The 19762-nt window shown below is 41.0% G+C and overlaps 1 protein-coding gene across 1 annotated transcript in view; it reads right to left on the reverse strand.

Moving 5' to 3' along the window:
- Positions 1-19762, reverse strand: part of LOC130187186 (clavesin-2) — a 49318-nt gene that overhangs the window by 7729 nt on the left and 21827 nt on the right. The window contains exons 3-4 of the mRNA XM_056404576.1: positions 8548-8658; positions 1268-1500 (exon numbers count right to left, since the gene is read on the reverse strand). Of these exons, the coding sequence (XP_056260551.1) occupies positions 1268-1500; positions 8548-8658 (344 nt within the window). The remainder of the gene's footprint in view (positions 1-1267; positions 1501-8547; positions 8659-19762) is intronic.

Below are 19762 nucleotides of genomic sequence, written 5' to 3' on the forward strand. Positions count from 1 at the left end.
AGTCTAAATGTCTTTGAGTGAGTCGGTTGGTATCACACAGCGGTCGGATGAGTTACTGTCAGGCTGAATCACACAGCATGGTGGTGGAATGACACTCACATAAAATGTCAAACACACTCACAGCAGCATCGAGCCACAGAAACCAGAAGAGCACGGTCTCTGTCAAGACCCCGACCTGAACTCTGAAGGTAAAACCGGTTCAGAAAAGGTTTTCAAGGCCAGTAGCTGATTTACCTTCTATTTGATTTTTATCTAAAGCTTTTATTGTGCTAAAACTCTAATATGTGACATTCATTCACAATATTTAAGAATGCTAAAATAATAAATGCCATTCAGTTGCAATAATATAAAAAATAAAGAAACAATAAATAATAATATAACTGAGAACATACTGTACATTTGTTTCATTTTACCTGTTATATGGGATTACATTATGTATAGACTAAAATTTATTTCAATTTGATGATTGTTTCATTTTAATTTATTTCTTTATTTCTTTCTTTACATTATTTCCATTAATTGGTTTTTTTTTTTTCATCTGTTTATTTACATATATCCTGTATTTATATTTTGTTTTATCTGTCTTCACTGGTTCTTTTCTCTCGCTGTGGTCAAACACAAGAAACCTGAAGAAACACTAACATTAAGATTAATTAATTAATTAATTAAATAAAAACTAAACATTATTCACATTATTTAGTTATTTTCCTGTAAAATGAATAAATGAATATATCAGTTACACCATGTTACCATGCTGGCGACATGGTGAAGAGTGGGAGGTGGGAGAAGAAGACAGAAATACCACAGTGTGAGATAAAATCTGCACATTAGCTCCACTATTGTCTAATTTGTCTTTTCTAATTATGCGAAGATAATCTAATTAGTTTGATAATATATTGATATTCTGTTGATACACTGATACAGTATATACAATGGAATTACTGCCAGCAACCTTAGGTTAACTCCTTTTCACTTGATGTGTTTTAATTTCCTTCAAAATAATAACTTTATCAATTTGGTTTATTTCAGTGTTTCATGCACTTCTTGTTTTTAAAACCCCTCTGATTACCTGAGTTTATAAAGACATGTTAGCAGAAAGTTGCTACATGAAATCTCTTCCCTTTTGCTGGGAAAATGAAACAGGAAAATAAAACCTTCCCTTCCATAGACATCTGCTGTGGAGGTGTCCGGTAACAAGCCCGTGCAGAGCTCTCCTTCACTTCCATGGTAACTCCACCTGTGGAGGTGCTGGCACTCATGAGCCTACCTCTTCATGGTTTTCGGGGACAGGTTTTTCTCCAGGTCTCTCTCCAGGTCTTGTACTGACAGGGTGTAGGACTCCGGACAGTAGTCGGTCTCCTCGTCGTAGGCGTGGTCCAGCAGCGTTCGCGCCCACGTGCCCATGTCATACGGCGGCATCATCCCGCCGAGCTCCGACGGTAAGATCTCAGGGTGGATCAGCTGGTGGAGGCTGTTCAGGTTGTTACCGTGCATGAAGATCTGCACAGGGACAGGACACATACAGAAAGACAGAGTCATCTTCACACAAATAATGTCCTTGCTCCCTAATTAACCTTAATCGCAAAACTTGATCAAATACAGACGCTAATAAAGCTAATATATTAACTACTACTATTAACTATTATATTAATTAATTATTATGTAAGTCTATATGTTGCTAAATGAGTCATGACAATTTGAGTTAATCTCCCCAATTTACTTTTACATTTCATAGAAAACCAATAATAAAATATGATCTTTTGCAAAGCAGTTCAATCAGCCTCAACAGCAATTTATCACAATATAGAAAGAAATCTCTTTATTGCAATTTTATCACCTTTTTCTTTTTTTATAAAAATGTAGATAAACTATTTCTTCTGAAAGTTAGAATGACAAAACAGAAATGTTTCTGTGACTCTGCAACAGCTGAAAAACCTGATTAAACCTGCATTCGCTGATTGTTTTGCCACTTGTGTGCAGAAGAAACAAGCTAAACTCAGCATTAACATACTGTATCATCACCTTTTAAGTTGATATGATGAACTGTATTTTAAGGGGTGTTTGTGACCAAATGATGAATGTAAGCTCAATAAATAATATCAAATATTTTTTAGCTCTGTTTTGGTCTCCTCCTCTTTAGCTGCTAAATGCTACATTGTGTTCACCAACTGCGTCTGCTGTTTGGTACTAAACGAAAGTCAACCCCTTCAAGTCTACTAGTAATATATGTTGGGACTCAGTCATTCAATAGACCAAATGTTTCTTTGCTCCACTGGACAAAGGAATTCACACCCCACAGTTCCTCACGGTTCACACCTGGGGATGACCCTTCCCCCCCATGGACCCCACTGGCCAGCCAGTGTGGGCCAGCGTGTGACATGTGACCCCCTAAGGTGTCACAAACAAAACCAGTCTTCTAGACCCCTTCTCACTCTCTTCCCTTCTTGGCTTGCTCTGGAGAGCAGCTCCAGCCCTCTCCTCTCGGTTCTTCAAAGGGCAACAAGGCCCCAGCCCAGGTCAGCTCTGCTACCTGAGAAACTAGCTCTCTCGCCGGCCTGCAACCAGCAGCCTGCAAACACTCTTCTCCTCCACAACAGCGACCTGCTTCGGATTAACTGTGAGTGAACCAAATCCTCTTCAGAATCAGCGGCTACAACACAAGGTCAGCTGATTTTCCAAGCAACAGGAGTCGTAGCAGAGTTAGCATGGAACAGCTAACTCTGTGAGGAGAACAAAGGAGATACCAGCAAGCAACACAGCCAGACAGGACTTTATTCCACCAGGAAACCCCCCAAACTCACTGGATTTTACAAACCACTGGAAAGGACCTCTTTGCTTGTTCCAAGGATCGGGTAACGTTAACGGACTGGGCCTAACCTCTCCCAGCACAGCATAGCACAGCACAGCATAGCTAATCAGCAGAAGCCTTAACTTGTTAATGTACTTGTTGATTGATGTCTTGTTGTTGTAATGTTTGCTTAGGTTGTGGTCAGTCATACAGTTAATCGAGTACTCGTATGTTCACACACATAGCAGTACGTCTCAGTCCTAGAACCTGCATGAAGCTAACCTTCCCCCTCTAACCTGGTACCTTTAGATTACATGAGCTAGGCTAACAAAGAAACTCACACCTCCCCTCTCACACACACTAGGTGGTCTCAGCGGCCATTTTAGTAGTTTCTTTGTTTACCGCCATCTTTGTAGTCTTCTTTGTTCAGGTCATGTGGTCACAGTGACCACTTTGAGTCGGCCATCTTGCCTTTGTCTGTGTCCCCACAGACACACACACACACACACACACACACACACACACACACACAGACACACCCACACACACCTGTATATGCTAGATTAGACATTGTACTTTACTCTGCTCCATTGTAAATAAATGCCTTTTTAAGTATAACTACTGGTGTGTTTAATGTTGCACAAGCGTGAATATTGCCAACCTCTACTCGGTAGAATTCCAATCCTTCAACTGTAACTTACTATTGATTTGGTAATTTGGTTATAGTTAGTAAGCTAATGATTAATCAGAGTTCCAGAATAATTGTCATAAATTGAGACTAAAAGCATATTGGCTATTTTGCCTATTAGTTTAGGCTGGTGCCCCGTGAACTTTAATTCATTTTAAAGTTATTCTTTAATATTAATATTTTTAATATTAATATTTTCTTAATTTGTGATAGCCAATAAATTGATAAACAACCGAAATCTAACACATTTGGTGTCCAGCTCATGAGGTAGAGTACTGTTAACATAATGGTGCCGCCCGTGTGAGGCCGAGTACTAATGATTTCCAGTTACTAATAGAGCTCAGACCCAACATAATGGTGCCCCGTGTGAGGCCGAGTACTGTTGGCAAATATTCATAATTGTGCAATATTAAATTCATAATTTGGCCAAAACCGCAAAGGTTGAAAACATTTTTTTTAGTCCACCACAGGAGTAAACTTCCAGGTGTACTTACAAACAAGTGCACTGTGGTGAGAATTGGTTTACTAATTTTACCTTAAGTAATATTAGACGTCCTCCAGTTATTAATAGCTAACACTTAAGCCTTAGTATCAAGAGCCTGCTATTGTTGCTAACAATTCCAGTTGAGTTTAGTCTGTAGGAAATGTAAGAACCTCAGTTCAGCATCTGAATACCACGTGTTCAATGCTATCTAGTAAAGCTGTCAGAATTGCTGCTCCCTTTAACATTAAACACTGTGTGCCGACAGCCCTGTGTAACACAGAGAGCTTATACCTGGCTGTTACTGCCAAGCATTTCAGCCTGAGTAAGAAATAGAGCCTGAGATAGAGCCACAGCGTGCTACCAGCCCTGTGAAACCCAAGTTCTGCACCTAGCTGTTACTGCCTTGCATTACAGCCTGAGTCAACTTGAAGAGATAATCTTTGGACTGTTACTGCCTTGCATCTCAGTCATTGCTTTTTGAAACATTTCTTAAGCAGACAGTAAACCTGCACTTGCCTTTACTGTCCTTAATCTTTATGCCCACTAGTGTAGCTGCCCCTCCTCCACAGGAAGCTACCCCCCATAGTGTAGGCCACTGCATTGTTTAGTTAGGCTAGTGTACTACCAAACTACACTACAAGGTGTCTGCCAGCGCAACACCACAGCCAACTACATTGACTTCTTGTTTTTTCTGAAAAAAAAAAACTTGTTTAACCTCCCTCTTTCCCAGACACAACAATGGAGAACTCCTGTGTAGAGCAGTTTATTTCTTCCCTAGCACAGAGCCTGAAGCCTGGCTACCTAGAATTTATCAGCAAGTTAAATTCCAGTGAGTGCAGTAAAGAAATAGACTTGCTACTCAGTGACAAAGGTGATGCTCAGACTGCATCCAAAGGCCCATTGTTAAGATGTGTACTGTTGAACTTCCACAGGCAAACCAGCATTTCACTTCAGAGCCAAGCAGCCCTAGAGGAGGAGGTAAAATCGCTTAGAGCTCAAAATGCTTTTCTCCTCCAGGAAGTTAAGGAAGCTAACAAGAAAGCCATGCGCTACTTAGGAGACCTGCAGGCAGCAGAGGTAGACCTCTGTTCACACAAGGAAGAATTGTTAAGGGTTAAATCAGAATGCTTTGCTCCACCACGATCGGTCAGTGCTTGTGATTCTGGTTTCTCTGCTTCACACTCTTCCCTTAATGACAGGTTAACTCCGCCTCCACTCAGAGGATGGGACAAATTCCCAACTGACCCTAAGTCCTGGGAAATGAAGTCAGCTCCTCAACCTCCACTGAGAGACAGAGGTTACACCCACCTGACTTCCCATCTTCCTGAAACTGACAATGAAGAGACAGGTAGTTTATCCGGTAGAGGATATTCATGTTCCCATCAGCCACTGATGCATAACACTTTCACCTGTGCTCACCCCTCCAACAGAAGGACCAAAACTTTTCCGGACTGTTCAGCCTCCTCTCTGCACCTCCATAAGAGTGATGACTGCTGTTCAGCTCCTTCCTCTAGTCCAGCTAGCATAGTCTCGCCTTCATCAGTAGGGACCTCACAGTGCCCCCGCCTCGAAGCGCTTGAGTTATTAGCAAAGGACATTGAACATTTTGATCCAGACAGCTCTGATCAACATATTGAAAACTACTTTAGGGAGTTAGATCACAACTTAATTGATTTGCCCCATGCAACCCAAAGGGAGAAAACTAAACTTGTGTGGAAGACCAGCTCAAAAGCAGTCCACAAGTTTATGCAATCACTGCCTCCCAGTGTCAGAGATGACTACAAAGAGCTCTGTCAAGCACTGACAGAAGAATTCTCTCCTGCTGCGGATGAGATAGAATCTTTGGTTGCAGCTTCTCAAATCAAACACTCCCGCCATGAACATCCCAATGACTTTTACCAACGTTTGAGGCATGCATATTTTCAGGGTAGGAACACACCAGGCTTAGAGCAGAACTCCACCTTCAAGTCTTTGTTCCTACGAAACCTCCATCCCTGTGTACGCACTCATGTTACACTGATGACGCATCAAGGTAAGCCCACCATGCAGGAAATAAAGAAAATGACAAAAATGGCTTGGGAAACCATGGTCAATTCCAAGGCAAGGGGGAAAACAACTGAGCCTAGCAACTCAAACACCTTAGCGTCACACAGACACGTAACCTCAAAAGATCACCCTCAGAACAGATCGAAGGGGGGTGATAAAAGGCCACATATGGGTGCTGAGCGTAACCGCCACGCCCACCAAGTGCGTAGAGATAGGCACTCCCACAATAGGAGCAGGAGACGGCCTTACGCAGAAATTCTGGCTCAGACACAGGACCAGTCAACACATGGATCAGACAATGACCACGTCATCTCTGACCATGTTAATTCAGACAGTGACAATGCCTCTGAATGTTCTTCCTTCAGCTACTCAAAGTGCTACAGCTTTGTGCCACAGGTTAAAGAAAACTTAAAGCACCGGCGCTCCAGAGTTCGCCGCACTGAGTACTGACAGTAAGTAGGCTCAGGGTACCCTACACTCTTCCAGTTGGACACAATGGGTTTGTCAGCAGCAGCAGCAGCAAACTAAATTCTGAATCAAATCAGATACAAGTTTAGGACACTGCATATACATGGCACACTCACCCAGACACTCCAAATCTTGTCATTCTAGGTGCCACCCTCTATATCTCACCTTAACAAACTAACATCACTGACTTTCCTGTCCTCACTAACACCATGAGTAACTAGGAAACATGTTAGTTGTTTTACACTATTCGATCATTGTGGTTATTATCTGAACTCTGCTTTGTAACCTGATTGTTCTTGCTTAGCCAAGATAGATAGTGCTGACAAATGCCCGGATGTTACCCGTTGAATGAAATGACAAATGGACTATACATTATGCTCTCAGGATGACACGTCAGGTGGCATCCTGACAACAAAGGGGGGACTGTTGGGACTCAGTCATTCAATAGACCAAATGTTTCTTTGCTCCACTGGACAAAGGAATTCACACCCCACAGTTCCTCACGGTTCACACCTGGGGATGACCCTTCCCCCCCATGGACCCCACTGGCCAGCCAGTGTGGGCCAGCGTGTGACATGTGACCCCCTAAGGTGTCACAAACAAAACCAGTCTTCTAGACCCCTTCTCACTCTCTTCCCTTCTTGGCTTGCTCTGGAGAGCAGCTCCAGCCCTCTCCTCTCGGTTCTTCAAAGGGCAACAAGGCCCCAGCCCAGGTCAGCTCTGCTACCTGAGAAACTAGCTCTCTCGCCGGCCTGCAACCAGCAGCCTGCAAACACTCTTCTCCTCCACAACAGCGACCTGCTTCGGATTAACTGTGAGTGAACCAAATCCTCTTCAGAATCAGCGGCTACAACACAAGGTCAGCTGATTTTCCAAGCAACAGGAGTCGTAGCAGAGTTAGCATGGAACAGCTAACTCTGTGAGGAGAACAAAGGAGATACCAGCAAGCAACACAGCCAGACAGGACTTTATTCCACCAGGAAACCCCCCAAACTCACTGGATTTTACAAACCACTGGAAAGGACCTCTTTGCTTGTTCCAAGGATCGGGTAACGTTAACGGACTGGGCCTAACCTCTCCCAGCACAGCATAGCACAGCACAGCATAGCTAATCAGCAGAAGCCTTAACTTGTTAATGTACTTGTTGATTGATGTCTTGTTGTTGTAATGTTTGCTTAGGTTGTGGTCAGTCATACAGTTAATCGAGTACTCGTATGTTCACACACATAGCAGTACGTCTCAGTCCTAGAACCTGCATGAAGCTAACCTTCCCCCTCTAACCTGGTACCTTTAGATTACATGAGCTAGGCTAACAAAGAAACTCACACCTCCCCTCTCACACACACTAGGTGGTCTCAGCGGCCATTTTAGTAGTTTCTTTGTTTACCGCCATCTTTGTAGTCTTCTTTGTTCAGGTCATGTGGTCACAGTGACCACTTTGAGTCGGCCATCTTGCCTTTGTCTGTGTCCCCACAGACACACACACACACACACACACACACACACACACACACAGACACACCCACACACACCTGTATATGCTAGATTAGACATTGTACTTTACTCTGCTCCATTGTAAATAAATGCCTTTTTAAGTATAACTACTGGTGTGTTTAATGTTGCACAAGCGTGAATATTGCCAACCTCTACTCGGTAGAATTCCAATCCTTCAACTGTAACTTACTATTGATTTGGTAATTTGGTTATAGTTAGTAAGCTAATGATTAATCAGAGTTCCAGAATAATTGTAATAAATTGAGACTAAAAGCATATTGGCTATTTTGCCTATTAGTTTAGGCTGGTGCCCCGTGAACTTTAATTCATTTTAAAGTTATTCTTTAATATTAATATTTTTAATATTAATATTTTCTTAATTTGTGATAGCCAATAAATTGATAAACAACCGAAATCTAACACATTTGGTGTCCAGCTCATGAGGTAGAGTACTGTTAACATAATGGTGCCGCCCGTGTGAGGCCGAGTACTAATGATTTCCAGTTACTAATAGAGCTCAGACCCAACATATACATACATTGATTATAGCTACTTAAAGTGAAGATCTTCTGGCCTTACCCTCTTCCTGGTCTTGTCTTTGAGGAAGGGTCGAATGACGGTGTAGAGAGCGTGGATGTACCACGGCTGGTTCACAAAGTGGATCCCTCCAAATCTGGCAGGAAAACTGTCCTGTTGGAAACATACGCAAATCAGGTAAATACAGACAAACGGGAATAATCCAATCCAGTTTATCCACTTTAAAAAAATAATGTACAGGTCACAACAGGACTGTGAAAAAGAGGAGGGGGGTTTTGATCTCTTGGTCTATAATGGTGGTTGTTTGTTTGTGTTGATGATCACAACTGTAGGATGCATTTCACCTTGCTTCTCACTGAAATAAAAACTAGTACATCATCAGCAAAATATGCAAAGAAACATCAAAACACTGTGTGGTGTGTGGCTGACATTGGCCTTTTAATGATGCTGAGGATGTTTTTTTGGGGTGGGGGTGGGGGGGTACTGTTTACAATTTGCTTTGATATAGAAACATCAACATCACTTTTTAAAACTGGTTGTGGGTGAGCAAGATATGAAAGGCAACTGTGCAACACAGCAAGTAATAACTTTAATTAACACTACAAATTTCAAACAAGCAACTGATGCGTTTTGCCATTTTTACCGAGCTGTGTCAACAGCTGTTCATAATGCAAATAATGTTCCTGCTACTTCTTTCAAATGATTGGCTTGAAAGTTCCCATAAAACCACAGTACATTATTCATTCCTTTATGTGATGTATTTCCTTTTCAAACAGGATTTCGGGACAGGACATTATACAAAGTGAGGATATCGAGTGTAAACCGAAACACAATTATTTATTGAAAAACATGTTTTATTTTATGGGACAGGAAGTTGAATGTCTATTTTTTACACCATCATCCTAAATAACTACAAAGAGTGACTTGTAAAAACATGCACACAAACATATAAAGATCACATACTGTATTTAACAAGATATTAGTATTGTGACGGAAAGCTCAACACCTTAAAGAACCAAACCTGTCCTAAAAAAAAGCAAATAAACCAAAATATCGAACTATTCTGCGTGAATATCAGTTTCAGATTAATTATTAATTTATTATTAATGTAAGTGGATACACAGACTTAATGACAAGTGCAATTAGTGCAATTAGTATGTCTAAGAAAAACTGAGTTGATTGGACTATGTTTCTTCACAAATAACCAAGCGCCTGTCTAAGAGGGTTTTCCAGCAAATGAAAAATTACCTCTGTGAGTTTCCTGTCCCTTTTCATTAGATTAGTTTTGTAAATGGGTTCTAATCTCATCGTCAATAGGAAATGGTTCGGTCTATTTTGGAGTCACTGCAGAGCACGATGCCCGTGGGAAATGAGCCCGTGTTCATACAGGTTAGTGTGTGGAGTCTGGGCCTGACACAGTGGTTCCTAGAACGCTGGACACAATTATGATAATTACACTCCATCGTGTGTGTGTGTGTGTGTGTGTGTGTGTGTGTTTGGCTGCGATCCAACAGTACGCTGAGATTATATTCTGACATAACAGGGCTGGCTGATGAAAATGGCCCGGGGCAGACACCGTGAGCTGTGTGTGGGAGAGACGGACACAGTTGAGAGTCTGGGGTCAGTCGACGTTTGTAAATTAGGGTTTGACCGATGCGACTCATCAAGGCTGAAGTGGCCGCCGGTGTTTTCGCTCTGCTAGCAGGGGTGTACAGTATTTATATTGAAATTTGGTTTTAGTTCATGGTCCCAAGATGATGATTCCTATGGATTTTAGCGCCATTCACAGTCTATAATTTACCTTGGACAAACACTTCGGTCTGTGACGAAGCATCTTTAAAACGAATGGCTACATTTCAGTGATGTTTGCTGTGGGAGAATAAATCCTTCCTGATGTTCCTCTGGTGCCACCATCAGGTGCAAATCTCCATGTGTAGAAGATACACCACACTGTCTACACAGGACTGTCCACAGCACCTGTATCACGGCCCACTGTATGCATGAAACTCAGGTCCAAGGTGTGTTTTTTACTCTTCCAACTTATGCATGTAACTACACGATTCTGTATTGGGCTGCGACCTCTGTCAAAAAACACTTCATACACAGCCACCGTTGACACAGAGCCTTTCTATTTTGCAGGTGGTTACTTGTCCTTTTAGCTCTTTGTGCATTAAATATCTAATGGCTGGTTTGCAATGATATTCACAGATGTCTCGACCCCTGACTTTTCCTCTGTTGCTACCAAAAGTCAAAATCTTGTACATATAAAAAAAAAAAAAAAAAAAGTATTTTTTTCATTTCTACCAGTCTTCAAAAATAAATAAATAAATGAATGAATAAATAAATAAAATAAGCACACACTGCTGTACTTATTTTAAAGCAAGAACAGCCGTCTGGATTTCTACAGAAAATATTTCGATTTTAAAATAGAAACTCAGGTTGAACTGATTCCTAGTTACCGATGCACGAACGTTTCCACCTACAGGAACACACGGTTCAGTGAAGCTTACAATAAACAAGTTCAAGCTCATGCAGCTACAGAAGGTGAAAAATAAGATGGAGAGAAATGAGCTGCTGATCGAGCACCAGACTCCATCTAAAGTAAAAAAAATAACAAGATGTGGTTAACTGTCTGTTTATGTCACAAATCCAATCCAATTTTAATCGATTTTTTTAAATTAGATTTTAACCAGGTCATGTTACATTTTTCTGTTTTTATTATTATTGTTTTTTAATGAGCCCTACATAGTCTGAAAAAACTGTTTTCCTCCATGACAGGACTGAAAACTGTAAATAAAAACAGAGTCCTGTTATAAATACTGAATATTGCTGCAAAATTTTGACAATCAGCAGACTGACAAGCTGCGGTCAGACAGCCACCCCCCCCCCCCCCCACCCCCTCCTCAGCTGTCAGATCCCTCCGGACTCCTCTGACTCTGAACCTCTGGCCTGGCCTCTGCTCTGACAGACATTTCCACTTTGATGAAGGGACCTGCTGTATTATACATGAAAGACTGAAAATGGACGACGAGCTGCAGGGCGTCTGCTCCGGAGGGACCGGGGCCGTCTGAGGAAGAGGCAGAGAGTGCAAGAGGAGAGAGCGTTCGAACAGTGCGGATAATACAGCAGGAGCACGGAGGAGGGGGGGGGGAGACATTAAAATGATTCTTCCACAAAATGTTTTTTATTTTATTACAACAAAAGGCTCAAAGTGACACGAACAACTGATAAAAGACTGAATGATTTAGAATGAGACACTTTTTAGATTCACTACTGTTTTCCAGCCATAACAATAAACTCAGGAGGCTCAGAGCGTGCGCCGTAAACCAGGACAGCAATACTCCTCGCTCATTTTGTCAATGTTAGGCCCAGTAAGTGCACAATTAAAATACTGAAGCGAAAACTCTGACGACTGAGAGGCTAGAACCAGAGAGCGTTTGACATTTGTGCTTGAAAAACGACTTTAATGATTAATAATTCATTTCCTGTCGATAGATTCATGATTTAATCGACTAATCAATGCAGCTTTGGTATTTTACTTAACAACAACATCTACCTGAGGCTCCTGGAGCTTCTATAAACACTGTTCCCTGGAAACTGGTGTAATTAGATGTGAAAGTACAGATATCTGCTCTGGCTCTGTGAGTTCTGTGTGAGAAGTCATCGCTGTGGGGACTTGGCGCTCTCTCCTCTGGCTGCTGATGTTTGGGGGTGTTTTAGAGTCTTAATGTGTCAGTCAGTTCTTGTTTTGGATTTGTCTCCTTCATTTTCATGGTGTCTGACAGCTCTCGGGTTGTTTTAAGTTTCCATTTAGGTTCATTCTAGGATGAGATGTTTTAGGTTAGGGATATATATATTCTATTTAATCCCTTAACACAGTGGTTCTCAAAGTGGAGTCCGCAGTAAAAAAAAAAAGGAGAATCATTTATTTCAGCAGTAATTCCATCCGTGAGTAACTGAATGTTTGACTATTTTCGTCATGGCTTTCAAACACGTTCTGCAATAAAACATCTAAAAGCAAAAATCAGATGGAGGAAGGTGGGACAAGATCTTATCAAATGGTCTAACTTGTGTTCGTTTAGTGGAAAGTTTGACAACCACACCCCCGATTTGCTCTGCTCTTCAACCCGTCTGATTCCATCATGATGCTGGTCTCCTTTGAATGGAAACTCTTTTACAACAAAAAGTCAGAATGAGAATAAAAGATATTGAGGCAAAGTTACAGAAGCACAAACATGGTGGAAGTGGTCGTTCGCCTCACCTGTTTTTCTTTGGCATTAGAAAGTAAATATAAAGCCTGTTTCAGGACCTTTAGTGACAAGCCTGAACCTATTCTGTGTCATCGGATTTGGAGATCCTGAAATTATTTGCAGGGATAAAATCAGGAGACTTCGAGTTTTCAAACTATTTATAATTTGTCAAGGTTGTGTGAAGACTTAGTCCAGTACAGACCAAAGTAGCACTACCAAGGCCACATTGTCCCATGGGGGGGGGGGCCTAAAAACTTTATTCTGATTTGTTGGAGCATTTGTCAGATCTGTCTCATGTTATTACTTCCCTGTTATTTCTGCTGGTCTCAGCTGGGACACCCTGACCGCAGGAGAATCAGTCAAAAACGTGACGAAAACGTCAAACAATCAAAGTCAAAAACACGCAAAGACAAACTAGAGGTTAAAACCAACAGGATGTGACGACAATCTGACAAATAAACTGCCGTGAAAATCTCATAGAAATCACGTTGGTATGTAGGGGTGTCTGGAAGAATACGTAGTATTTTAACTGTGGTGAGCTGCTTGGTGAGTAAACAGCTCAAATATTAAATGTAAGCTGCCAATTGCAGAAAGCCGCCACTCACAACCGCTTCAGCGTTTCCCTTTGATGTTTTGGCTTCTGGGAGGAAAATGTCGATTCTAAACAAATGAGCGACTGTGGGGATTTATTTTTGGCTTCTCGCTCCAGGTCACAGCTGAGCGTGTGTTCAGTTACAGCAAAGGTTGACGAGGATTCAAGGTGACAGGAGACGAGGAAAAGTCCGTCCACACAACAGGACGACGTGTTCGTTTTGTAAAAACACAATTACCAGATAAATTTAGTTGAAATGTCCTATAAATCCTGTTGCTTCATCTCTCTCCTGCCCTGGATTTCCCTTCAAAGCTGTGGATAAACAGCCCCCCCCCCCCCCCCCCCCCCCCCCCCCCCCCCCACCACCACCACCACCACCTCCTCCTGCTTTGTGACATTCAGCAGATTTCCCTCTAAATCTGACCTGGAGCAACAACCTGCAAAGTGCAGTGAGGAAGCTGCCAATCTTGTTTGTGATGGTCTTTTTTCTTCTACATAATGACTCAGAATTAATCTTCTTATTGTTAAAAAAAAAAGGAAGGAAGTGAATGCCTTCATTTCAATCATAGAATTTAAAATCTGAACAGTAATTTCCACAGTAATTTGGGGTCTAATTAGTTTCACTTTTTATCATGAGTCTCTGATTGAGAAAGATCATTTATGTGGAGCAATATTAAAACTGAAGGACAAGGCAGTTTATGAGATGACATCATACTGGTTACAATAACAAAATAAACAGGCTCATATTTAATGAACATTTTGAGTTTTTCTGCACATTAACAAAGTTTTATGAGCCAATGCAACTCAACCACTAAGGAGTCAGTGTGTGAGCTTTCATATAGAAGTTACTGTGTTTATCTGACTAGTAAATACCAGTTAAAGCTCCATATAGTATAAAGGTCTCTGTCCATGTGTAGTGTGATTATAGATCAGCTCTAGGTTCTATATTAATACTGTGAAAGTATCAAAGCCTCAGTCCACAGAGAAATGCACACAGCCTGTATTCAGAAACTGAGCCTTTAAACCAGCTGTCAGGACTTCTGGAACTTTGTGATGTCACAACAGAGCAGTCACCACCCTCAGCTACGCCCCAAGCCCCGCCCACCTGGACCCACCATCCAACCTTGCAGGATTTGGTTTCTCTGAGTGTTTTACCTTAAATCTGCTTCATTTTTATTCAATCACTCAGAAAACATTCAGCCAATCAGAAGAGAGGCTCAGAGGAGATGTAAAACTACACTGAGATGGTTTTCAAATATATCTTATTATGGATCAACACTTCAAATAAAACACAGGAGAAGAAGAAAATATGGAGCTTTAATATCCCAGTGGTAATTACACCTGGGAATCTCTTAAAATTTCTCTGGAAGCTCACAATTGCAAAGAACAACAAACATCAGCTAAAGTTATTGTTCAATACAGCTATATTCATATTAAAAATCTCTTTATTTTGATTATCACAAAAAACAAAAAAAAACAAAGAACTAATTAAATGGAATTAAAATGTGTGAAAATCACCATTTGCGGCACTAACTCTGTAGTTTCATCATTTACAGTATGTGTTGTTCTGAACTCTTTGAAGGAAATGAGGTGTGTAATCACTTTGTGCCACCAGAAGCAATTTGTGAGCTGTTCTCATTACAATAAAACCTTGGTTACTGTCGACTGCAGTGATTAGTATCTTCTTGCAGTGAGGAAGAAAAACTTACTTTTGGATGTGTGAAGACATTAACCCTGGGTAAAAATCATGATTTATTTTAGTCTGATGTATCTATAGCATATTAATTGTCTCACATACAAACATCTTTTTTACCACGTCCCTGACAGAGTCACACAACGTAGCTCAGTAATAAATCTATACAATTGATTGCTGAATGAATAGGACTTTCTGTCGGTGTGAAAGCTTTTAAGTCATAACCATGACCGTCGTTGCATCATTACGTGACCCGTCTTACGGCACTTGAATGCATCATTGGTGCAGTCTGCTGTTCTAAAACATCACAGATCCACAGGAGACAGACACAGACAGACAGGCTGCCACAAACACTGTGGGTTCAACACTGCGTGTCACTCAGAGGAAAACGACACATGACGAGTCGACTTCCCCTCCACGGCTGAAGCTAAGAACAGATGAAGTCAGCCAATCGTCTGCTGCTTCTGCACTGAAACCTCTGTCCACCGGGATTAAAAGCTGCACTCTGACAACTCGGGCAGCCCTTAACGACAGGCCGTGTCCTTGAACACACAACCACAACAACCTCTGTTGGAACAGTTTGGATTTCAGTGTTGATGGACTGGTGGTAAAATCAGGATCAGTAGTAAAATAAAATGTTTTTAATCTAAAGCTGCATTAGATACAGTTTCTGTTGAATGAACCTGACATGTAGTGCTTACTGTTACACTTATTATTCCTTTTAATGTCATTAGTTTGTCATTTTAGGAAATTCAACAAATACAATATACAGTAACGTGTTAATTATTGAGCTTGTAGGCAGATTCTGTTTCCTTTGGACAGAGCCAGGCAAGCTGTCTTGATGCTAAGCTAAGCTAACCATCTTGTGTCTCCAGCTCCACATCCACCGATGTGAATCGCATCAGTAAATTATCAGCTAAGAAAAGCAATAAGCTAATTTTGTTTTACAATAATATATTAGTATATTTGCACAATAGCTGCTCAAACTGGAGGAAACAGAGCTTTTTATTGGGGACTATTTTCAGCCGTGGATTAACACACATCTGGTGCTCTAGGTCGGCGTATGTGTGATTGAGTTTGTTGACCATAAGAAAAATATAGAATCCAGTCAGATTCATCTTTGAATACACAAGTAAGAAAACATAATATTCTCTGATACAAAAGCCAAAAAAATCTCACAAACTTAATATTTTACAGGAATATTTTACATATGAGTAAATGTTAGCTAACTCTGCGGACATCTGAGCCGAAAAGAAAAGTCTTGATTAGTTTACAGTAGGCACGCCACGTATTTTCCTGTCTTGTTGTTTTAAATCTTTTTGTTTTTTAAAGAATTGTTATTCAGTGCGTTTGACTTCTGATATTTTCTGAAGGTAAAAAAAACCAGCTGGTCCCTGACGTTCAGACCCTGCAGCGTTTATACAGAGGAAGCCTTCAGAGAGCTCTGAGAGGATTTTGCCTGTAAAGGTATTATGTAACTGTCAGCTGTAGTGATGTACCTTTCAAACACAGTCAGGCTGACAGGAAGAGGCAGAGGGCGACATGCAGCAGGTACACTGCTTTGTGATCTACTCTGATTCACATATCAGATCACCCGCAGCCTGCATAACGAACTACACTACACACAGTCAATCCTCAGCTAAAACATGACAAAACTCATTAACAGTGAACATGATTTTGATTCCTCAACTTCTACTTTTCCCTTTACTCAGGAAACAGATAATAAAAGTGTAAATTGCCCTTAAGACAGTCATGCTAAAAGTCATTTCCTACAGCCTTTAGAAATATTAACCACTGCTTCATTGTCATGAAGCACCGTAATTGTTTCTCAACTGCAGAGCGCTCCGTGGTCGGCGGCGGGGAGCTCTGATTGGATGTAATCATGGCTGGATTGCGTCCCAGCAGGCCGGCACACTCTCGAACGCTTAAACAACCAAATACGAACTGATTGAGAAAGTCTCGTCAGCGCGAGTGGTGTGGATAGATAAACGCCATATTGTAGCTACAGATTGTGAAACCCTCTCACATGAAAATTGTGATTTTGGGCCGTGCAATAAAAAATTCAGTTGAGTGTTCTCCCAACAGCTTTAGTCGTTCCAGCAAAAGGCCACGTATGTTTAAATTGAAGGGACGGAGCCGGCGAGCAGCTGTAGTAGTGATGACAGCCGGGAGTAAAGAGTGGGATGTTAAGACTTTAACACAGCACTGGTTTGTAGTAGTGTTATTATCATCATCATTATTATGATTATTGTTGCTGTTAATGTCACTATTATCATTATCATCATTTTTATTATTATTATTATTCTCATTATCATTGCATGGTGGTCCTTCCCCCTGCTCTATCTTTCTCTGCCTGAGTCTGCTCCAGGTTTCTGCCTCTTAAAAGGAAGTTTTTCCTCGTCACTGTTGCTAAGTGTTAGCTCATGGTGGGAATTGTCGGGTCTCTGTAATCCATGTTATAAAGTCGGTCTACACCTTCTGCTGTGATTTGCTGCTATATAATTAAAAATGGACTTGACTTCAACCATGAAAACTGTCTTTCTCTAACCAGATCTGTCATAGCATCATTTATCATTTAATCATTTAATAACAACGTTTTACATTGTTTAATCTGTGCAAAAACAAAGAATAAAAATGACAAATGACAAAATTTTTATTCTTTGGATATGGATTCTGCACCAAAGCGAATAAGTCAAAAATATTGAGCTCCTGTTCTAAACTTATTGTAACCTGAACACTGATCTTTCTGCATCTTAACCAACTTGTTTATGAGCCTGGACCGAACCAAACCTTAACCATACCACTGTCAGATTAGAAAACATTTGGAACAGTACAAACGATGTTTAGCTGCTGACAGGCTTCAGATTAAAAGCACTAAATGAAAACACTTTTGTATCATTCTCATTTGTTGTTTACTTTGGAGGGCTTGTTGGGAATTAAACAACATTAAGAAAGAAATTAGTATTTCAGAAAAATGTGTGATAGTGAAACTGAATCTATGAAGAGCTGAAACAGACACAACCTTAGTGCAGTGGGCTGATATTATCCGTCAATATTAGCTTATAGTTCACGTCAATATTGGCATATACTGTATGTCGACCGATAAGTAACAAGAAATTGTGTTAGAGGTGTTAAAGATATGTGTGAGGTAGTTTAGAAACTGTGTCTCCACTACATAGTTTCTCTACTGGAAAACAAAATGTTCAGCTGTAATGTTTGGCTCAGTACATCTCTCGAAACCTAAGGGACTTAAGGGGAAAAGATGGTTTGTATCATGTATTTATGTTAAAGAATGAATCGTCTGATGCAACACTTTGGATCTTGTAACACAAATATCAAGTATCTGAATTACAAATCCAGCGCGGGTCAGTCGGGCTCTACAGGCCGCGGATCTAAATCGAATCTGGCAGTGGAGCTCAGATTTCAGTCATAACAGCTCATTAGGGCGAGGTGAGTCAGCATCTGATGTATACGCCAGCAACAACAACTAAATAAACCCCTCTGATTTACACGAACGCTGCAACCTGACGCTGGCAGAGAGGCCCGCTCCACTTCACAGTCCTCATAATTCATGTGAATGAATCAGCATAATTAAAGCGACCGAGCTGCAAACAACTGTTTCCTCACAAGATGCAGGAACGAGTCCATCGGACGGTAATCCCAGATAAAACAGGAGGGAAGAAGAAAAAGAGGAAGACATCGGCAGACAGGACCTTCACATGAGGAAGATGAAGCGAGGCCGGCCTGTGATGTGTGTGAAGTGTTTTTTTTTTTTTTTTTCATATGGCTGAACCTGTTGAAGCTGTAACAGGGCGACAACCTGTGAGTAACCAGCTGCTCATTGATTATTTAGTTTATCGAACGGCAGCAGCAGAGAGGCAGGATGGAACCAGATGAGATAAGATCCAGATGTCCACGGTTGAGTGCAGCAGGGTGGAGCAGACGGGAATTAGAGTCTGTTGCAGACAAATCAGCTGATTCTGGATGTAGCGTCACTTTAACAAGCTTCATTTCAGTTCCTGTATTAAGTCTTTTCATGCAAAGGTTACAAACAAAAAAAATATATGTATCTGTTATAAATATATCTAAATTTAATATTACAATTTTTTGTAATTTTGAGCAGAGGTTTAAAACCTCTGTAGAGCTGGTGTTAGTGGAAACCTCCGGGGCTGAAAAATGAAGCCGACTGACACTGATGTGCCAAAAGCTGCAGTTCCTCTAATGACCACTAGAGTCTGGCTCCGACAGTGAGTCAGTCCCCATAGACTCCCATGTTAAAATGTCCAACTTTACAGCAGAAATAAACATGTTTACACCCTGGTACAAAAACAGTTTTGGTCTCTAGAGCTAATTTCCTCCTTCATGACAATTGTTTATATAACTCACCTGTTTACATTTTATTCAGGCTTAAAGTTATGTATAATTGAGGGCGTGGCCTCTTTGAGTGACAGGTGGGTGAGTGTATGCTTGCCACAACCCGACATGCACCAAAGTCTCGGCTCCACACGCGCCCCACCTCTTTGTCCTCTTGGATTTTTGTATTAGCCGGGAGTTAGGTGGAGTCAGACACCCCCATTTTTGTAAACAAGCCCGACAATAATATAAATATAATAAAAACTTTACTGTTCCTCACATTTTCTCCATGACAACATGTTTATTAGAGTAAAGTTTGATGCCTTTCATGGAATCTCGAAAACATGATGTTGAGATTTAGCACTTGGA

The sequence above is a fragment of the Seriola aureovittata genome, chromosome 19, assembly GCF_021018895.1.
Source record: "Seriola aureovittata isolate HTS-2021-v1 ecotype China chromosome 19, ASM2101889v1, whole genome shotgun sequence".
In the NCBI taxonomy this organism is placed as follows: domain Eukaryota; kingdom Metazoa; phylum Chordata; class Actinopteri; order Carangiformes; family Carangidae; genus Seriola; species Seriola aureovittata.